Source organism: Argopecten irradians, chromosome 10, assembly GCF_041381155.1.
Source record: "Argopecten irradians isolate NY chromosome 10, Ai_NY, whole genome shotgun sequence".
NCBI classification, from domain to species: domain Eukaryota; kingdom Metazoa; phylum Mollusca; class Bivalvia; order Pectinida; family Pectinidae; genus Argopecten; species Argopecten irradians.
In genome coordinates this window covers 16,382,178-16,401,876 of record NC_091143.1, presented here as the reverse complement: position 1 = coordinate 16,401,876, position 19,699 = coordinate 16,382,178, and the positions used below count along the sequence as shown (strand labels likewise).

Genomic DNA, 19,699 nt, shown 5'->3' with positions numbered 1-19,699 from the left:
AGCTAAACACTTGGTCGGGCTTACATACCAAGTCTTTGTTTGCACGCTGCTTTACGGGGGACAGTGAGCATGTTTTAAGCACACGTAATTGTCTATATTTAATTTATCAAATAACACCTTAAGATGTATGTCCAGTATCAGTGCTGGGTTTGAGGGTGGGGTGTGTTTATATTGTCTGGGGAAGGTCTGTTTATTACACCACTATATCAACTCCCATCCACGGACATAATAAGGAAACGTTATTGATAAAAGTCTCAAGGTAGTCTCAAAAGTAAACACCATCTACTGGACATTATGCTAATGCAAATATCGATCGCAGTTGAGTCGCTCTGTTGGTATACATAAGGTCTAGGAATGATGACACATTCAAGTAGATGTGTTTTCCCAAAATATAATATCTCTGATGTAAATTTGATGTATCATCAATGCTTGAGTTGAAAGATTTGAAATAAGATATTGGCTTTGCATTGCAATAAAACTTAGAGGTTAAAGATAATCATTTTATTTTCTAACTGTATATCCAACAACTTAAAAACCTCAAAATACAACTGCTACATGACAATCCAATACCAAAAACTGGGTTCCAGTATGAAAACATGATCATTTCTATATTTAAAATTCATTATTTTAATGTAAAATTTGAAATTGTAATTTTTTATGCCATATACTATTTGCATAAATTTATTAGGATTTTCTCATGACACGTTTTCTGACAACCATGGATAAAGCAGTGATGTACTCACGTGAGATAATGAAGCGATGAACGGGACGTTCTTTTACATATCAAAAATAACAACAGCAACAATATATATATATATATATATATATACAGTAGAAGAAAAAAATTTGAAACTGAATCTTTAGTTAGATGCACATTGAATGAATTAATTCAACTGAGATAGACAGACTGTGTTAGTAACAGGATATACATGCTTCTGCTGAATAGTAATCCCCAGAACTTATGCAGGTTTTGGATTTAAAAGTGCTGGGTCACACGGACAGACAGTATTGAATTGTAACACTTTGATATACTAATAATAACTATTTTGTATCAATTACTAGTAATAGCAACGATTGTCATAAGTCAAATTCAGTATGGGGTTAAATTTTACCTGTTAAATGTAAGTCTCTGTTATCATCAGTGAATCCCATCAACGTCAGATGTCTCCTTTATCACCCGGACTACAAACCTTCCGACTTATCTCTGTAGCATTGGTCCCAACAATATGACACATACTCAGTTCCCTGCACGATTTCATTTTTGAAAACAAAAATAAATTTTCGGGCTTCTTTTGTTTTTGTATATTTTCTATGGAAGAAGAATGGTATTCACTTAAAGATTTAGTCATATGAAGACACGGTGTGTTCTCATTAACACAGATATCTATAGGTGCATTTCTGTTTTTGTTTCGCATTTGAGTTAGTCACATGTATTATACATATCGAACTTTTCTTTTACATAAAGGCAGTCAGTCCCCAATAGCTTCTATTAGGGACAAATTAAAAAACTATGTTTTTGACAAAACTCAGATAGGATACTAAATTCAGGTAGTATGTAAGGACATTTTTCCACATTTGTTTTTTCACATCTTGATAACATTTGGCTCATATTGTGGTTACCCATAATGCGTGACCTAAAATGAAGGTAAAATATAACAAAATTTCACTTAAGAAACTGCGATAATGTTTCTTTCAACATTTTTTTTATTTACTCTTTTTAGTCTTCATGGAATTTAGGCTTGCAAGGATCATTAATTTTCGTTTCAAAGTCATCGTGAACAAAACATTTTCTTTAACATACATTGTGTATGTTTCAATAAGTATATTGGTGTTTATGGCATCAATATATAAACATTTTAATCTGATGCTTGTGTAATCGCAAAATCTGTTTCCTAATTCATTGCCAAGGGAAATACGTGCATGCATGCAATATAACATAAGGCTCTTTATATTTAGATATGAAGGAGAGAGATATTCCATCGGAGAATCATAAAATGTAGTAAAACCCAAGGCTTGCAAGGATTATACAACATGTTTGTGATCCGGAGGTTGGAATATCCCTATGCTTAATTTTCACAAATAAAAGAGTATATTTCTCTCATACCTTGACGTTTTTATTACAATTTCGCAAATAAAGTATCCCGCCATTCTGAAATCTGCAGCTGTGACTGTACATGTAAGTCATTTCTCTATATACGTGAAAATAGTGTGATGTAAATTCTGTTGTTTGCCTTTTATAAAATACACTCAGTCTGTTTTCTGGAAATCAAAAGTTACCAAGAAAACAGTGATCTTCTTACCGCAATGACATCATAAAATTGTATTGCATGGGTAGCCATGTGGAACATTCTCAGCCGACATGGGTGTATTGGCCGATATACTACACCAGTAGGTACATGTACAAGCGAACTATTTGCATTATATTGTCCTTTCTCAACTATATCTTCAGTCTTTGTACAATGCTTTGTATTCTGAAAAATATATGTATTTGTACAACAATACATTTGTATAGTCTGTGTTTCAAATCCAATACAAACGATGTGTGGATATTGCTAGCGAAGTTCTAATTTTCCAAGGATATAGATATTTCAAACATCTCAGCAAATACATGGATATATTAGCTCTGATGGATTAAAAATGCCACTGCACCTGTCCCGTTTACCCTCATTAGTATGCATCTTGTAAAATTGGTTGAGCGATGTCCTACTTTTGCTTCAGTGAATAGAAATAATAAAAAACAAAAAACAAAAAAAAAACTCATGTGATTTTTTCCTTGGAAACAAATATCATTGCAGTTGAAGGAAGTGTTAATCAATATTGTATGAAAATAAAGGACATTAAATACATAGAAATTTTGAATTAAAGTGAAATCTGTACCAAAGCTTTGTGATTTACTCTATAGAAGCAGTTATGCAAACAACGCCACTCCTATCGTAGTGCAATTCAATTCAATTCAATTTGTTTATTTCCGTAAGCCTTGCGGCTTATAAGACACAAAGTACAATTTAATACATATTGGATATTTTAAACATGTACAGGAGAGTGATTGTGTACAATGAAACACAACATAAGTACACAATTATTATACATCAGATACTATACAGTTACGGTGTATTAAGAGACTGAGAACGTTTCTGGAATGCAAGTTTTAAGAATTTTTCGAGATTATTTAAAACCTTACATTATTTACACTGAGTAATTGAACAAGTTTGAACACATTTGGATGATAAAAATAATAAAGTTTCAGATATCTTACTCGTAGTTGGGTATAAAAACGACATTTAAGGATGAAGTGAAACTCATCTTATATATGATTGGTATTACAAACTGTACAGATTTTATTAGGTCGTGCTACATTTTGAAACCTACCACTTTCTATATTTAACTTATGACTACTTAATCGTATACTTGTAATACTGTTTTTATACTTTTGATCAATGGATTTCTTTAAATAATATTGTAAACCAAAATTGTCTACCAGATGTTGATATAAAATTCTTTTTGAGGAATTCTGTATCCTGTATAAAATTTCTTGAGTACATACATCATAAAATTTTTGTTCAATTAGTTTATATACAATATTACTCTCATACGTACTATTCCACAAATACCCCAATCCTAGCTTATTCAGTTCGGCTTGTACATTCATGATCCAATCATCATTATCTAATATTCTTTGCTCATAACATGCTTTTAATATACAATTATCGGTTTCTTTAAGTTTTACCCAGTATTTCAATATTTTCATTTTCCGGATAATATGCATAGGCAATCTACCTAACTCATAGTATACAAGATCGTTACAAGTGTTTTTACCGACGCCTAGAATTCTTTTACAAAAACTCACATGTACTTTTTCAACCTCAAGTGCTTTATGAACACACCATACTTCACATGCATAACCTGATACACTGACGTCGCGCACAATGTTCGGCCACTTTTATGTAACGTTATTGAATGTAAAAGACGTCATTATTTTATAACATGACGAGCGCAATTGACGTCATTTCCGACATTCGGCAAACCTGCAAGACAAAGAAAAAACACAATTTTTCGAATACTTTTTTGAATTTTCAGTAGAGATTTCGCACACGTATATTTGAGCAAAAACGTATTTTTTTTATTCTGAATAGAAACCATAATTCTTAATATAAAGTCATTTTTCAACGTCGTCAACTTGCGTGACAGAACAGTTAATCTAAAAGTTTCATTTTGTGTCATTTCTGCAAGACAAAGGTTTTGTTCGATAAAAAAGTAGAACGACGTCGCAGTCTATATTTTCTGACATGTTATTAAAATAGAAGAAAATGTATTTTTATACTAACAATTCATGTCTCTATAACATGTATTAATACCGTTTTGTAGTGTGTGTATTTGTAGTTTTTCACTTTTTTATCTTTTCTCTTCTGATCTGTCGATCGGCAAGTCTACAAACAAAGTCCACCATTTTGAAGTATGACGTTACAATTCATTATAACGAAATGACATCATTATAGTGCGTTTTCGGGGAATCTCTGTGTCAAATTTTACCGCCATGTGGTGTTCAGTATGACCACAGTGACACTTTAACTGAAACCACATACAGGTGCGTGTTACATCTGTCGCGCTAAAAACGTCATTTTCTCAACAAAAACGCATCAATAGAAAAAATGTGTTCCAGACATTTTGATAAACGTCCTCCCGTAATTGAATAATTATATCCTTTCTGTTTTTCAATTAAACAATAGTATTTCGCTTATATTATTTTACTGTTCAACGCTTTTTCCAATAAAATTCCGGCGTGACGTAAAAGTGACCGAACATTGTGCGTTAAGTCACTACTTACGTAAGTATCAAATACTGAACATAATGTTTCAGTGTTAAAACTATGACTTTTTAATTTATTTGATATTGCAAAATATGCTTTTCTGCCCTTTTCAGCTACATGTTGTTGGGTTTTGTTAAATTTACCATTATAATTAAAAAACATAACTAAGTAGTTAAAATCATCTACCACTTCTACTTCTTTATGGTCGTAAAACCATTTTTCTTACAATACCACCATTTCTAAAAACTACAATTTTAGTTTTTTCTACATTAAGTGTAAGCTTCCATTCATTATTATACAAGAGCATTGCATCCAACATAGTTTGTAAAACATGCGAACTTTCTTCAATAAGCACTGTATCGTCCGCGTACATAAGTAAAAACAAGGATATCATACCAATTTCAACAGGTTGACAACTTTCTTTTATAGAATTCATTTCACAATCATTCACAAAAAGACTGTATAAAATTGGTGAGAGAACTTAGCCTTGGCAGAGACCGATTTTGTTATCAAAATATTCTGATATATGACCATTGTATTTCACACATGATTCAACATTTTCATATAGAGACTTAATAATTTTTAAAAATTTTCCTTGAACTCCGTGTTTTATAAGTTTACACAAAAGTTTCCCTCTATCAATAAGATAAAATGCCTTTTTATAATCAATGAAACAACAGTACAAACGTTTCTTTTTATTAAGAGTTCTATTAATTAATGATTGAAGGACAAATATTGCATCTACTGTTGAGTGACCAGCTTCAAAACCAAATTGAACATCAGTTATAACAGGATTTTCCTTATCCCACTTAATCAGCCTTCTGTTTAACACTGCGGTAAATAGCTTTCCCATACAATTGACTAAAGTTATACCTCTATAATTATTGACATTATTTATATCACCTTTTTATGTACTGGGACAATTGAGCCGCGATACCACACTTCTGGAAAGAACCCGGATTCAAAAATTCTTCTAAAGAGTTTTTTTTATACATGGTATCAAAATATCTTCACAATCCAAGAATAATTCGTTTAAGATTAGATCTTCACTGCAACTTTTATCTCTTTTCAGATTACGAATTGCAAAATGTATCTCCTCTTCAGAAAATGGTTCATCTAATTCATTAAATATTGTTGAATCTATATCGTCATGCGACAATTCCTCACTAGTGTCATCTGTATTAATGTTACTACTAATATTACTAAAATAGTCTAAAAATTCATCCATACTAATATATGTGGTTGGGATACATGATTTTTACGCTTTGAAAAATATTTATAGAATTTCTTGGGGCTATTCTTTCTGAGAAACTCTACCATATCACCTTCTTGTCGTTTGTTTTGCCGCTTAAGTCTATATTCCAACTTTTTGTAAGTTTGTTTTTTACTTATAAGAACCGCATGATTATCATGTGTCTTGTTAACATTAAAATTAATTAATGCACGTTTATACTCATTATATCTATTTTTACATTCATCAGTAAACCATGGTTTGTCCTCTTTGCCACCTTTATACTGTTGCGGGTATTGATTCGTATTACTAGTATTTTTAACATTACAGTTTGGTAAAACAACATGATTTATATCACCACAAAATTTGGTTACACATTCATCAATTTTTTCTTGAGAATTTAACGTTATATCACATATATTAAGAAGGTCATGAAATATTGCTTGAAGGTCATTGTATATTCTATCTACATTGTCTTTGTTCCATCTCACAGTTTTTGTTGTACTACCACTACATAAGACATTATTGCGGTCATCAATTATAGTAGTGTTACACATATTAAAGGAAAAACACAACGGTGAATGGTCAGACATAGTATTGAACTCGCCCGTGCCAAATTTAAAACTATTTGAAATATAATCACAATCAACTAATAGATAATCAATTAGGCTCAATCCGTTGTTATTACAAAAGGTATAATTTCCATATTCATCGCCTGTATGACGACCATTAACTATTCGCATACATGTACTTGTAAATTTACACAATGTAAGTAATTTTCTACCATATGTATTTACATGTTTATCCATATTACTACGAGGACAACTAGTTAAATCGTTATTATAAAACATATCATCAAACAATTCATCATCAAGCCCATCATTTACAATATAATCTGGCCTAGTTCCTGTTCGAGCATTTAAGTCACCGGCTACATACACATTTCCATTTGTTTTTTTAAACGGCTTATCGACTCCTCTAGACTCATAAATATATCAATATCACAACTATTATAAAAGATACTATTTTCCGGAGGAAAATAGCAAAAACACAAAAAAATGACTTATTACCAGAGTAAATCCTTACCAAAAATATACAATCAACAACATTTTCAACTATAGAAAACATTTTTTTAATGGTTTTTATGCAGAAGCACAACTCCACTCCTTTCCATTCAACTCAACTACGTCATTACTCGTTATCCAACATTCAGTCAGACATATGACATCATATTTATATAATATTTCTAAAAAAATCTCCGTCGGTGAGTTTACTAGTGATCCCTTTACCAATGTTCCATGACAGGACCGACAACTCACTCTCCTCCCTGTCCTGCCTCTGTTTCCCTACTGACTGGGAGGTGTCAAGGGTGCTAGACTTACGAGACTCAATGATCATGATCCTCCGTTCCTCAACTGGTTGCCCAGTAGTACTAGGAAGTACACGTAACTGCCCTGGCTGGGCCTGGACGAGGTTACCCTCGCTAACCCTCCGTTCCTCGACTGGTTGCCCAGTAGTACTAGGAAGTACACGTGACTGCCCTGGCTGGGCCTGGACGAGGTTACCCTCGCTAACCCTCCGTTCCTCAACTGGTTGCCCAGGAGAATTAGGAGGCACACGTGACTGCCCTGACTGGGCCTCGAAGAGGTTACCCCCGCTAACCCTCCGTTCCTCAACTGATTGCCCAGGAGTACTAGGAGGCACACGTGACTGCTCTGGCTCACGATCAGATGATAAACGTGGCCGACTGGATAACGGGGCATTATTATGCACAGATGGGGAAGAGGGAACACGTGATCGTTTTTAACAATTCTACCATTGTTAACATTAGATGATAGAACAACTTCACTAAAAGATCTACTAGCTGTCTCTTGACCATCATACAGTTGAGTATCGATGTAAAGGTTGTCTCTCACAAGTTTAACTTGGTGGCCTGCTCTTTTGTGCAATCACAGAATAGGGTATAGCTCTCCACGCCGTTGTCCTACAGCTTTGGGGAACTGCTCATTGATCCAAAAGTTTGTGTCCTTAAGATAACGCGCGTTTTTTCAAACTAGCTGTAGGTCTTTTTGGTACATAAACACTGCTTCGATCGGCCGCTATTTGCCAAATACATGCCTGACAAATCGATGGACATTTGTGAATTCAATGTTTTTCTCGATACACAGTTCATAGTAGATAAGGTCTTTCAGTCTACTTTCAGTGTCCTCGTGTTTGTCTTCCCGGAGTCCATGGAATACCAGGTTCTGTTTCATTGATCGACACTGTATGTCCTCTATAGTGTCTAATATTGCCTGCTGGTTGTCTTTGTTTGTCATTACCACTGTCTCAATTTGTTTTGTGTTGGAGTCAATCATCTCTATTGTCTTCTTCATACTTTTTATCTCTGAATTAGTTTTTAATGTGGAGTGTTTCATGTCGTCATATAAATCACTTATCATTTATGCACTCTTCTCGATTTCACTGTGTTTGTCTTTAACCTTATGGATTTCATCTTCTAGGAATAGCACTCGAGTTGTCATTGAAATCAAGGATTTTTGAACACCATCGATTTTTTTCACCTGTTCTTCAATAACATTAAGTCTCAAATCCAGCTTGCCCACTAAGGTTAAAAGTTCTCTGAGTGATCTGCTGATAACACTATCAGTCTCATCAGTTGTGGAAGTTTTATCATTCATGTTTTCTATATATTGTGTATACTCACAAAAAGTCACCACTATACCACTGGTAAGCACTGTCTATGTATCTATTACAGTACATAGGTTAGTAGGTACTGAACACTTCTCAGCTATACAGGTAAACTCCATTGTAGATTTTCCTTTCAAAAGTCATATTTTTCCATTTTTTTCAGAAACTGTTTACAGGAGAGGGTAGGATATCCTTTACATAATCCACATATCCAAAATTGAGAAGATCCATAATCTCCGTGTATGGTATTTTAGAAGAAATTCCAGGGCTGTATAAAACACGTCTGTACTCTCCTGTACTGAACACAAGTTCAAATACCATTACCCCAATGACACTTCCTTTCTAGCTTTTTATTCCAGTACCATTTTGCTAAAGATATATATGCCATTAATAAGTGAAAATTTTTATATTTAATTTTTTCCCTTCGGTAATCTTTTGATTATCATCATTTTTCATGCATAAAGTAGTGAACAAACGTGTATGATACGTTAAAAGCATTAGTCACAACACAGAATTTATGCACTGTAAAAATCTTGGTTTTTATGCCTTAGGTATATTTAGATGGAATTAATGGACCTGCAGAAATCACTTTACAATTACTAATAACACTGTAAAATTGTGGAATGAAATTGTAGACCACAACTTGGCAAAAATTTTTCGACTCTAATGCGGCTTAAGTTTTGAAATTCTTTGGTAATATTGGTAATTTTTTGCAGTGAATAAGGTATTAAAAGCTCTTCTTGATTCATGAGTATGAAAATTACGGCACTGCGGCACATATGATTTTTAAATCATTTTGTTAAGAAATGATTTGCTCACTGATATTATCATTCGCTACCACTCGGTGTTTAAAGTAACTCGAGTTATCTACCTTACTCTGCTTTATCAGTAGACGAACGTGTACAGCCACGTATACGTACGTTAGTGTTAATGGTCTCGGATTAGTAGCAAAGGACAGCAACAATTTAAGTTGATATTATTTAGAGATCATTTTTTTTTATTTATTTATTTTTTCGCTCAGATACATGAAAGTAATATTTATTGGTGATTTAAACATTGGTTAATTTGTGGTCTGTGATAGAGTCGTCTAAATTTAGACATATCTGTGGTGTATTGTTTTGAATACGTCCCGATTGTAACCATTGTCCTGACGTTTAATTTGTATCGTTCTGTGTGAGTCTATTGTGTCCATTGGAACGCGACATGGTGGGTAACATAAACAGTGACACGGCGTATATGAATGTAAGAATTATACATTTCACGCTAGGATATCTTTATTTGTTCAGCTATATCGGCGATGCGACGAACACAAATATCATTTTCAGGCGCTGTTGATTTGAACAGGTACGATCTACCAGCAGCCGTCAGAAGAAACGACAGAAATCCATTTGCACTCGAGAAAGAGGCATATGCCCTGGGAAGTTTACCACAAAGGAATGTGTCCCCGATATTTGACGGAAGGAATCGTCCCCCACCACCTCCGTCCCCGAGGGAGGACGATCCGGATTATCTACCTATCACGGAACAACCAAAGCCCCACAGAGGGATCAGACACATAATGTCAAGTCCAAGTCCTGATGACGAATCAGAATCGAATGGAGACAAATGGAAAACTACTCTGATCAAATTGAAACCAAAAATGCAAACATCTGATGAAACTGGAGAGGAGGAGGCGGCATCTGAGAAACCACCAGATGGTTCAAAAGCTAGGACATTGTTGAAATCGTTTGTGATGGCTAACGCGGCATTTAAGGGCAAGATGAATGCAAAACCTGGCGTGGAAGTTCCAGCAAAACCGGAAAAAATCAAGGTATGATTTGGATGTTACTTTTATCTCAGTTTGTTTTTAAGTCATTTTCGGGCAGTTTATTAACTTATTTTGTAATTGCTATATCACTGTTATCAAAGACAGAGATATACAAATTGTATAAAGGAGGTACGATGTAACTTTTTAGAAATGCATAGTTAAGGAGACAACTGAATTTGACATTTATTTTAAAAGTATTCAAAAACAATTAGTGTAGAAGTTAGGTTCGCAATTCTAAGTCTACAACTAAATCATAGAATCAGTAACGTGTCGAGATCAAAGATCCTCTAATATACATGTATGTAAATAATTTAGACTGAAAACTAAATTGTATCATTAAAATTACTCAAATATTGATAATAAAAAATCAATGAATTTATAAGTAATAAAATTTTTGTTTAAAAATAGAATTGCAATATAGGTGGCTTGAGGACAATTTAAAAGTTTGAATTTGTTATGAGAGCTTATTACACAGCAATAGTATAGGAAGCGTATGTGTTGATTCCCTAAAAAAACAACATTTTTATGCTATTCTATTTATATATTATGGCCTGGTTGAGAGGACACTATTGCCTCATAGTATTGTCGAGGGATGGAATAGTGCCCGAGTCGATGGCGAGGGCACTATCCCATCATTAGACAATACAATGAGGCAATAGTGCCCTCTCAACCAGGCCATAATGGGTTTAGTGCATCACCCTGTCATGTGACCGTTTTTCATGTCATCGTAATAGAAGTACGTCAAGCGATACCTCGCAACGCTATCTTCATTTCCACACCACATTAAAAGTACAACATATGAATTGTCGCAGAAATATGGGATTCTTTAAAAACGGGATTCAGCTTCATGAAAATTAAAAGTAGATAAATATAGAACATTAGTGAACTGTCTTCTGTAGAAAAGCAACATTTGCTTCCATCCCTGCACACAACAGCCTGTCCGCCATCTTAACGTCTTGGTCGAAGCGCAACGATATAATTACGTCATGTAATGGTGATGTCACAATACATTCACGTTCAATTTCGCGCCACTTCAATATTGCACGCTTGCCTGGGCACTATTGCAAATAGTGCCCATGTGTGTAGCCAATCAGAATCCAGTATTCTGTCACGTGATGTACTAACTTTGCATATTACAGAGTTAGTTCCCTTGCGGGTAAGTATCGATTGTGACGTCATTATTTTCTGAGCGCAATTCACGTCGTTTTCTTCGAAAAGTATGATGATACAGTCGCAAACATATGACGTCACAAATACCTACCGCAAGGGCAGATAACTCTGTATTATGCAAATTCAGAATACCTAACATGCATCATTATTAAGTATAGATCTTTCTATTCACAGCCGGCGAGCGTTTCCTGGCCGGGACCCGATGATCATCTCGCCCATAGCTGTATTTTATGGTGCTGTTGTTGTGTAGGAAATACAAGCTGGCCACCAAAACGGAAGTGTTTCCCGGACAAGACATGTTGTGAATATTTCTGTCCATGTTGTCGGGTGAGCATCTGTTGTCCTTGTTGTGTGGAATGTTGTGAACGATACTCATGCAGGATCTGCTGTGCTGGACTGGGTAGGTGTATCCAAAGGGAATGCTGTGCCATCTGTGTTGATTTTCCTGACGAAGAAGAGGAAGAGGAGAAGAAAGAAGACGAAAAAAAGAAAGACGATAAAGATAAAAAGGAAAAAACGGATAGAAAGGATGGGAAGGGGAAAGAGGATTCAAAAAAGAAATGATGTAAACAAAAATGTCTTGGTTCTGTTGATTGAATCCGTAAACATTTCAATATCTTAATTATATAATAATAATATAATACCATGGACAACCGGGTTACATGTAGTTGAAGTCATCACATATTTGTGAACATGTCTAAATGTCTTAAAAACATTTCCAGGCATTTTAGGGGTCAAGTTTCAAATTTGACAAGAATATGTACATGTATTTATGTACGCATATAAGCGAAAATACTACACGCTATAAGATTTGTACAATTTTAATGTAGACCGCCCAAAAACCTCTTTTATAGCCAATGATGATTTAGCCAGTTTTTGCTCGAGTAGCCTCCCTTGTGCTTTAGATTAGAGCGATTTAAACAGCTGACAAGGAATGCTTTCAATTAAGCATTGATGTCACTATTTTTTAATTTTATCGGGGTATGAAAAAAAAATTGTTTGCAAACTGTGTGAATCCGCGTAGCGGATTCTCACAAAAGTTTGCAAACAATTTTTTTTTCATAACCCGATAAAATTAAAAAATAGTGACATCAATACTTATAATTAATTTTATACTCTATTTGATAAAATGAAGTATGTTTAAATATAACATTATAGTGGTTTTTCAAGGGATTCTTTTTTCCGAAACAATACGCAACGTCAATGTCTCTATTGTGACGTCACGATAACGTCGGGGTTTCGCGCCATTCTCGGATTTTTTTTCATAGCGGTATGCAAAACAAATATTGGCCAATCAGAAAGCCAGATTTGGTATGAAAACAAAGAAAAAATAATTATATTGAATTAAAGTTATATGTGCCAGCACTTATTTGTACTTGTAAGATTAAAACCAATGCATACAAGTATTGAAATTCTCGAAATATTGGCAATTTTTGGTGTTAATTATAAATTATTAAAAGCTCTTCTTGATTCGTGAGTGTGGAAATTATGGCACATATAACTTTAAACATATTATGTTTATCTGTTAAGATCATCACGACATTTCCAAAACTTTTTATGTGTAATTTGTCTTTTTATTTCAGTTGATTTGACTAGAATGCATAATATATAATGTTGAATGTACCTAAACTATGTCGAATATATATACATTTAATATGTGGCATGGGCAATACTTAAATAGGCTCTGTCTAATAAATCTTGAATTCGCAAAAAGCAATATCCAATACATGTGGGATTTCAATGTTAAACGAACACTTACAAAGTTGACAGCATATAAGCTGATAATGTCGAATGCAAAAAAGCAATGCAGATTGCACGAAACTAGTTTTGAAATCATATAAATATTGAATTTTTATTAATAAGTAATAATGAAAACATTAAAGATGCTCCACCGCCGATAGAGCATAAATGATATTCATCATTTGAACAATAATTGGTGTTTAATCGTGTATGTATATATCTAAATAACACAAAACATAATGTAAAATAATTTATTTTGCCTTTTAGTGCATGCGTAATCAGTACTTCATGATCATTCCATATAGGATATAGTGCACGAATTTTTTTCGGGATGCAATTAATTATTTATCATATTTTTTACTGGAAGTAAAATTAGAAGCTCAAACTTTTCAATGGTGTTGATGGTGTAAACTAAGTAACTTTTGTAGAAACGTACTAAATCGTCTGCTCCTGTTTTTGATAGAGAAAATCTTTAAAGAAAATGCTGAATTCACATACGATATTAATGTATGTTTATATATTCACAGTGAGTAACTAGACAACCCTTCCTACCCAGACAGTTCTATATTTCAACATCTTACTTCAGTATACATTTACGAAACATTTATCAAATAGCTGCTTAAATCGTTTCGTTGTCGTTCTGGTCCATTACCGTTATGGCAATGATACATCAAAATTGAATTAAGAAAAGTACATAATCCATCCATGGTACATTTTTGTAGCTACTGATTAAGATTATAAATATTTTTTCTAGACTGTGAGAAAATTTCAGAATTTAATTGTGCTCTATATAAAACTTGGCGTATAGCAGTGTGTTTTGAAAGAAGGCGAAAACACTCTTTTGTGCACGAATTTTCGCGTAATAATTTCTTCATTTGAACTTGGGCTTGATAATTGGTTCTTTATGGCTCACCATTTAGTGTTACTAAAGGCCAAATAACGATAAAAACAAAAGGTAAGAGGTCACATAAGGTCAGCTGAGGTCGTAAAGGTCACGGGTTCATTCCGAACATCTTTGAAGTTACATATATAGCCTGAGTGTATCCGTAGGTGTGACTTGTAACATTCCTACCTATTAAGAAAACCGCCTGCGTAACCCTCCAGGACATCTAGCTTTATAAACTACAGACGTAGCTTCATATCATAACTTATACCTGACTTTGTCATTCATTTTACGCCCAATGGGTAAGGCAGACTTTAAAGTGAAAACTTTTTATTTCATTTTATGTATTTAAACAAGGTTCATATATATGCTATCATATAAAACGATTCTAAAGTGCGAGCTTGTTGTTTTGTTTTATCTATATATGACAAACAGGGTCCATACATGATCATACGTATTATATAAAAACGATTCTAAAGTGAGAGTTTGTTGTTTTATTTAATGTATATATGACAAACAGGGCCCATATATCATCATGCGTATTGTATAAAAACGATCCTAAGTGAGAGTTTGTTGTTTTATTTAATGTATATGTGACAAACAGGGTCCATACATCATCAAACATATTATATAAAGACGATTCTAAAGTGAAAGTTTGTTGTTTTATTCTATGTATCAAACAAGATCCATGTATCAACATGTGTTTTTTTAAGTTTAAGAAGTTTTATGACATATATATGCGTCAGTGCCTTATAACAGTTACTTGGTAAAATGTGCTAAGATAATTGATATAATTTAGCAGGGTTATTAATATGTTAAGGATACCGATGTATAAACTTCAGAAGTTGGTATTACGCGTATATATGTCTGTGTTAATGTTTATAATACCTTAAACGGAGATATTAGATAGTTTACATATCTATTAACCCCGTTTCTTACTGTTTATCTCTATCCTCTCTGTTTCTCTCTGCATTACTTGACGGCTTATTGTATAAAATATCTTTGGATTTTGTAAGACATAATGTACGTATACCTCTACATTGATATACGTTCAGTTATATTGCATATTTTGTAGATTTTCATTAAATCTAAGTTTGTTGGGTCTGGTTCCTATTTTCATTCCATTCCATTGAATATTTGTTAGAAATTAAGTGGCTTAAAATGATTCTTTTGTGTAATAGCGTATTAACACGTGCTTTAACGTCTCTGTAATTACCTTCAGCAAATCATTTCATTTGATTGGAGGCGAGGGGTGTAAATCATCATCAATCACAGACAACTTAAAAGTTGAAAAAAATTGGTCCCCCACAAAGTAATAAAAGCCACGGACTTGACATAAAATACTTTAAAATATTTAAAAGAAATGTATCATATTACTGCATGGCATCTACACTTTCTAATGGAGGCAGAAATTTAGATTTTGAGTCATAAAATAGTTTCCGTAAGTCATGTCATTTTTCATATCATCGCGTCACAATGAATTTCCAATCTGGCACAGCTCAATATTTGAAATATATAACATATTGTAGAGACACAGTCTTGGCTAATCAATCACAATGCATACGGGTTCGGGTAAGAGGATCAAAATACGACAAAATAATTATGTTGACATACTATTTACATTATCCGTTTTTTCTGTACAATGGCATATACATGTATTAGCAAATCCAAATGCCTGTGTAAAATGAAAGATGAATTATAAACATTCTTCCAATACGTATCAAATAATTCAACAAAGCTGTTTTGTTTCTGTTTACAGAGTACTAAAGTTAAAATGGTATATGATTGAGAATTACGTAATACCTCCTCGAATCAAACCTTGCCATGCAAAACAGAAAATGGCAAAAAAGACTTCAAATTCCATTGTTTTTGGGTTTTCACTTCAAATACATGCTATTTTCCCTATTGTTTAGCATTACGCACCACTGTGTAAGTGCAAACCAAGCAGCGATATGCCACAAACAATTAACTCTATGATGAATTATATGTACTTTTTTACTTTTTGCTGGGAGGATATCATAGTGTTTTCTTACGTTAGTTTTTGTGTATTTTTCAGATGTTTTGGCTCGGTTTCGCTTCACTTAATGCTCTATAAAATTCGAATGCAATTTCAGAAAAGCAGTTACTGCATATCTGTATTTTTGTTTTATTTTTTTTTAAAATATTTTTACGCGAAATAAATACGTATTTCATATGACATGCTAACAATACTATAAACACTTTCATAACCTGCCGTATACCGGCATCATAATAGTATCATTAAACAATCATCAAGACCTTATAATTTGAAACATAATAAAACAATGCAATTTTTTTCTATTCACAATAACTGAGTATAATGTCATGTTGCTCGTAACGAGAATTAACAGCTTTGATAAATACTTTATCAGTACATAAAGGATAATGACGTTGCAGTTTGTAACGTCGCTTCTGATTGGTTGAACAACGGCGTTATGAATTCACGGAAGAGATTAATTAAGCAATAAACTGTTACCAGATTGGACATACAGTTGATATGAAGCCATCCGGAAGGAAGATAAATAGAAACGGGCGCCATGAATATTTATCTTTCGGACGGATGGGCTTCATATCAACTGTATGTCCAATCTGGTAACAGTTTATTACTTATATTTCCATAACGATTATTCAAATTCAAACTTATACACGTATATCTTTTGAATTTCCCGCTTTCGCTAGTGTTGACGTCACCAAGTTGAATAAACGGAACAGCCATGGCATCAGCTTCTGAATATAGTTCAACACAAAACGGTTTGAAACAAGCGAACAAATGAAAACTATACGAGGATCTTTTTCAATACTTGCTATTTTGCCAACACGATTATATTGTTATATTTTAAAGACTGCATAACTTTAAAACCACTTTTTAAATAATTTAACCGTTATCTATAGGCGTAAGTATACATTAAATACATATATGTACATTGTTCATGACGCGGCGGAAACGTCAAATATCCATACGCTTGACCAGATTGGAGTTCATAGCCTGATACTGCCTATCTGGTTTAACATAGATCAAACGGGAAACTGAAAATAAAATGGAAATATATACATATAGTGAATATTATATGATATAACACAAAAAGCCTTAGATAATGAGCGTCCGTTGGTAGGTTGCGCCTTTATCAACTAGCCCACATTTCTAGCTTCAGGCCTTGAGATCCAGCATGGTCATACTTTTGAAGTATAACGGAAATTAACGCAAATTGACATTTGTTTTATTTGTCTATTTTTGTTCATTTTCATTGTTTCTTTTTACATTGACACATGTTTAAAGGTACAGGAAAAGTCATATACAAACATGTCTCAGATCTCTGAAACTACTTTCTGTCACAATATGTCAAAGAAAATATTTTGTGTTTCTGTATCAACATAAGAATAAACAATGGTCGGATTTCAAACTTGTATTCGGATCTTAACAGTATGTAAGTCGGAAACTGCATTAATAACATAACTTACATGATATATCATAACATTTACGTATTTGTTTATATAGTCGAGACGATGTTATCAGACTGTATCGCTTTCTGCACGTGCATTTCAGAGTTACGTTTTATGATCAATTTCACAGTTTAACAAATGCAGAATATGCAGATATGCATGGCAAAATAACATATACAAGAATGTAGGCAAGTGATATTTCCTGTTAAAGTGAATAACTTGAAAAATGTGTCTTGTTAGACAGGATTAATATTGCATCATACATGAGATGTTAGAATTTCTGTATCTCGCATTCAAGGTCAAAATCATGTTTCGTTCATTCAGGAATGACTTTCTGTCAGAAAAATACATGAAGTAAAATTACATGTACGTTTTCTCCGGATTTGAGCATGCGCAGTACAGATATAGTTTCTATACAATGGATCAATTTCTGTATTTGACAACGTTTACAAAAAGCACCGCAATAAATGAATAGCTAGCAACGGTGTCAAGACAAAGGTAACAAATGCAAGGTAAAAGCCACTGTTTGAGATGATGCTAAATGGGTTGTACTTTCAGGAGGAATTGTTCGATACCTGAAACTACAGCCGGTGGTCCTAACATATCACAATGTAAAAGAACTTAGCTACCAGACTTTCCATTCTGATCATATCTTGCACTTGGAGTTTTCGAGGTGGGCGGATTCAAATGATCGCTGACTCTCTAGATAACCACTACTGCCAGGAAATGCTTAAAGTCAATTATTGGACCTCCTTGTAAATAGCTTTATTTAACAAATAGGCAGTTCTTAGTTTGAAGTGGAATTATTGTCGAGTAGTCCAAGTAAAATGCACCAAGATTGCCCCTTTCAATGGTATAATATACATCGCATGTGTTTTTTGTTTATTACTTGTACAATAGAGAGTGCAAGAGAAGTCTTTTAAAATCTTAATAAGATGCATGCATGTGGTTAATGCAGTTTTTGTTTCAATCAAAAGTTTATTGGAAATGATTAAAATGCCATGTTCCAAGTAAAGTGTTTGTAATTTTATTTCCCCGTAAAATTTTAAAGAGTTTAGTAAAGGTACAAGCTAATAATAACATGATTGTAAGTTGACACCAAATGCGTGATATATTCTAAAGAGCGTTTCTTAACAGTATATACAAAGCGTATGTCTCTCCCATTTGGGTTTTGTGGAGCGCATGCTTCTTTTAGGAAGGATAGGATTTCAAAAAGTGCCAATTAAAGTCAAAACTTAATAAATGATTTTAACTTATAAGTTTAAAATCAAGGTGTTGGCTCAAGACTTTTTCGGACTAAGGGTTTTAAAATAGGGACTAGCTCCGGAAAACATTATGTTAACATAACGTATTTCCATAATTATAACTAATACATGTTCGTCTTGAATGGGAATTTTCAACATAAATGTTGACTTCTATACGCTTAATTACAAAATTACAATGACATGAAAACTGAAACAAAGTCTTTGTTTTAAGTTGTGCTGCATATTGTGATATTTTTTTTAAAAACTTTGTTGAAACAATATAAGAACGGAGAGATCACGAAACATGTGAAGTATACGATACCCTTGTTTTAAGTTATATGTATCAACATATATCTAGTAAATATGATAAAGTTCATAAAGTTAGAAATATTCTAAAGATTACATTTTTTTTAGTTTTAATAAGATAGGGCTAAGGTCAAGAGAAATGTCACGTTCCATGCTTAAATTTCCTACTGAATGCCCTGTCATTAGATGTTTAATCAATTTCTCAAAAAAATGCTCATACACCATAAACCCTTCCCATAGACTTATTGAACGCCCAACGAGAGCATGGGTATTGGCTATGCAGCTATACCAACCGTGAGTAGGATCATTTCTATTCTTCTTTCCTGAATAATGGTTGATTTTATCCTTTCAAATTATCCATTGG

At 33.5% G+C, this 19,699-nt stretch overlaps 1 protein-coding gene across 1 annotated transcript; it reads left to right on the top strand.

Moving 5' to 3' along the window:
• Positions 1-9,428: 9,428 nt before the first annotated feature.
• Positions 9,429-15,230, top strand: LOC138333252 (uncharacterized). Its single transcript, XM_069281514.1, has 2 exons — positions 9,429-10,536; positions 11,878-15,230. The coding sequence occupies exons 1-2, from the start codon at positions 10,024-10,026 to the stop codon at positions 12,265-12,267; spliced, it is 903 nt and encodes a 300-aa protein (XP_069137615.1). The 5' UTR covers positions 9,429-10,023; the 3' UTR covers positions 12,268-15,230.
• The last annotated feature ends 4,469 nt before the right edge of the window (positions 15,231-19,699 follow it).

Coding starts and splice junctions, on each gene's coding strand:
- LOC138333252 (XM_069281514.1), top strand. CDS start 10,024: ATGCGACGAACACAAATATCATTTTCAGGCGCTGTTGATTTGAACAGG. Junction 10,537..11,877: donor CAAAACCGGAAAAAATCAAG/GTATGATTTGGA, acceptor TTCTATTCACAG/CCGGCGAGCGTTTCCTGGCC.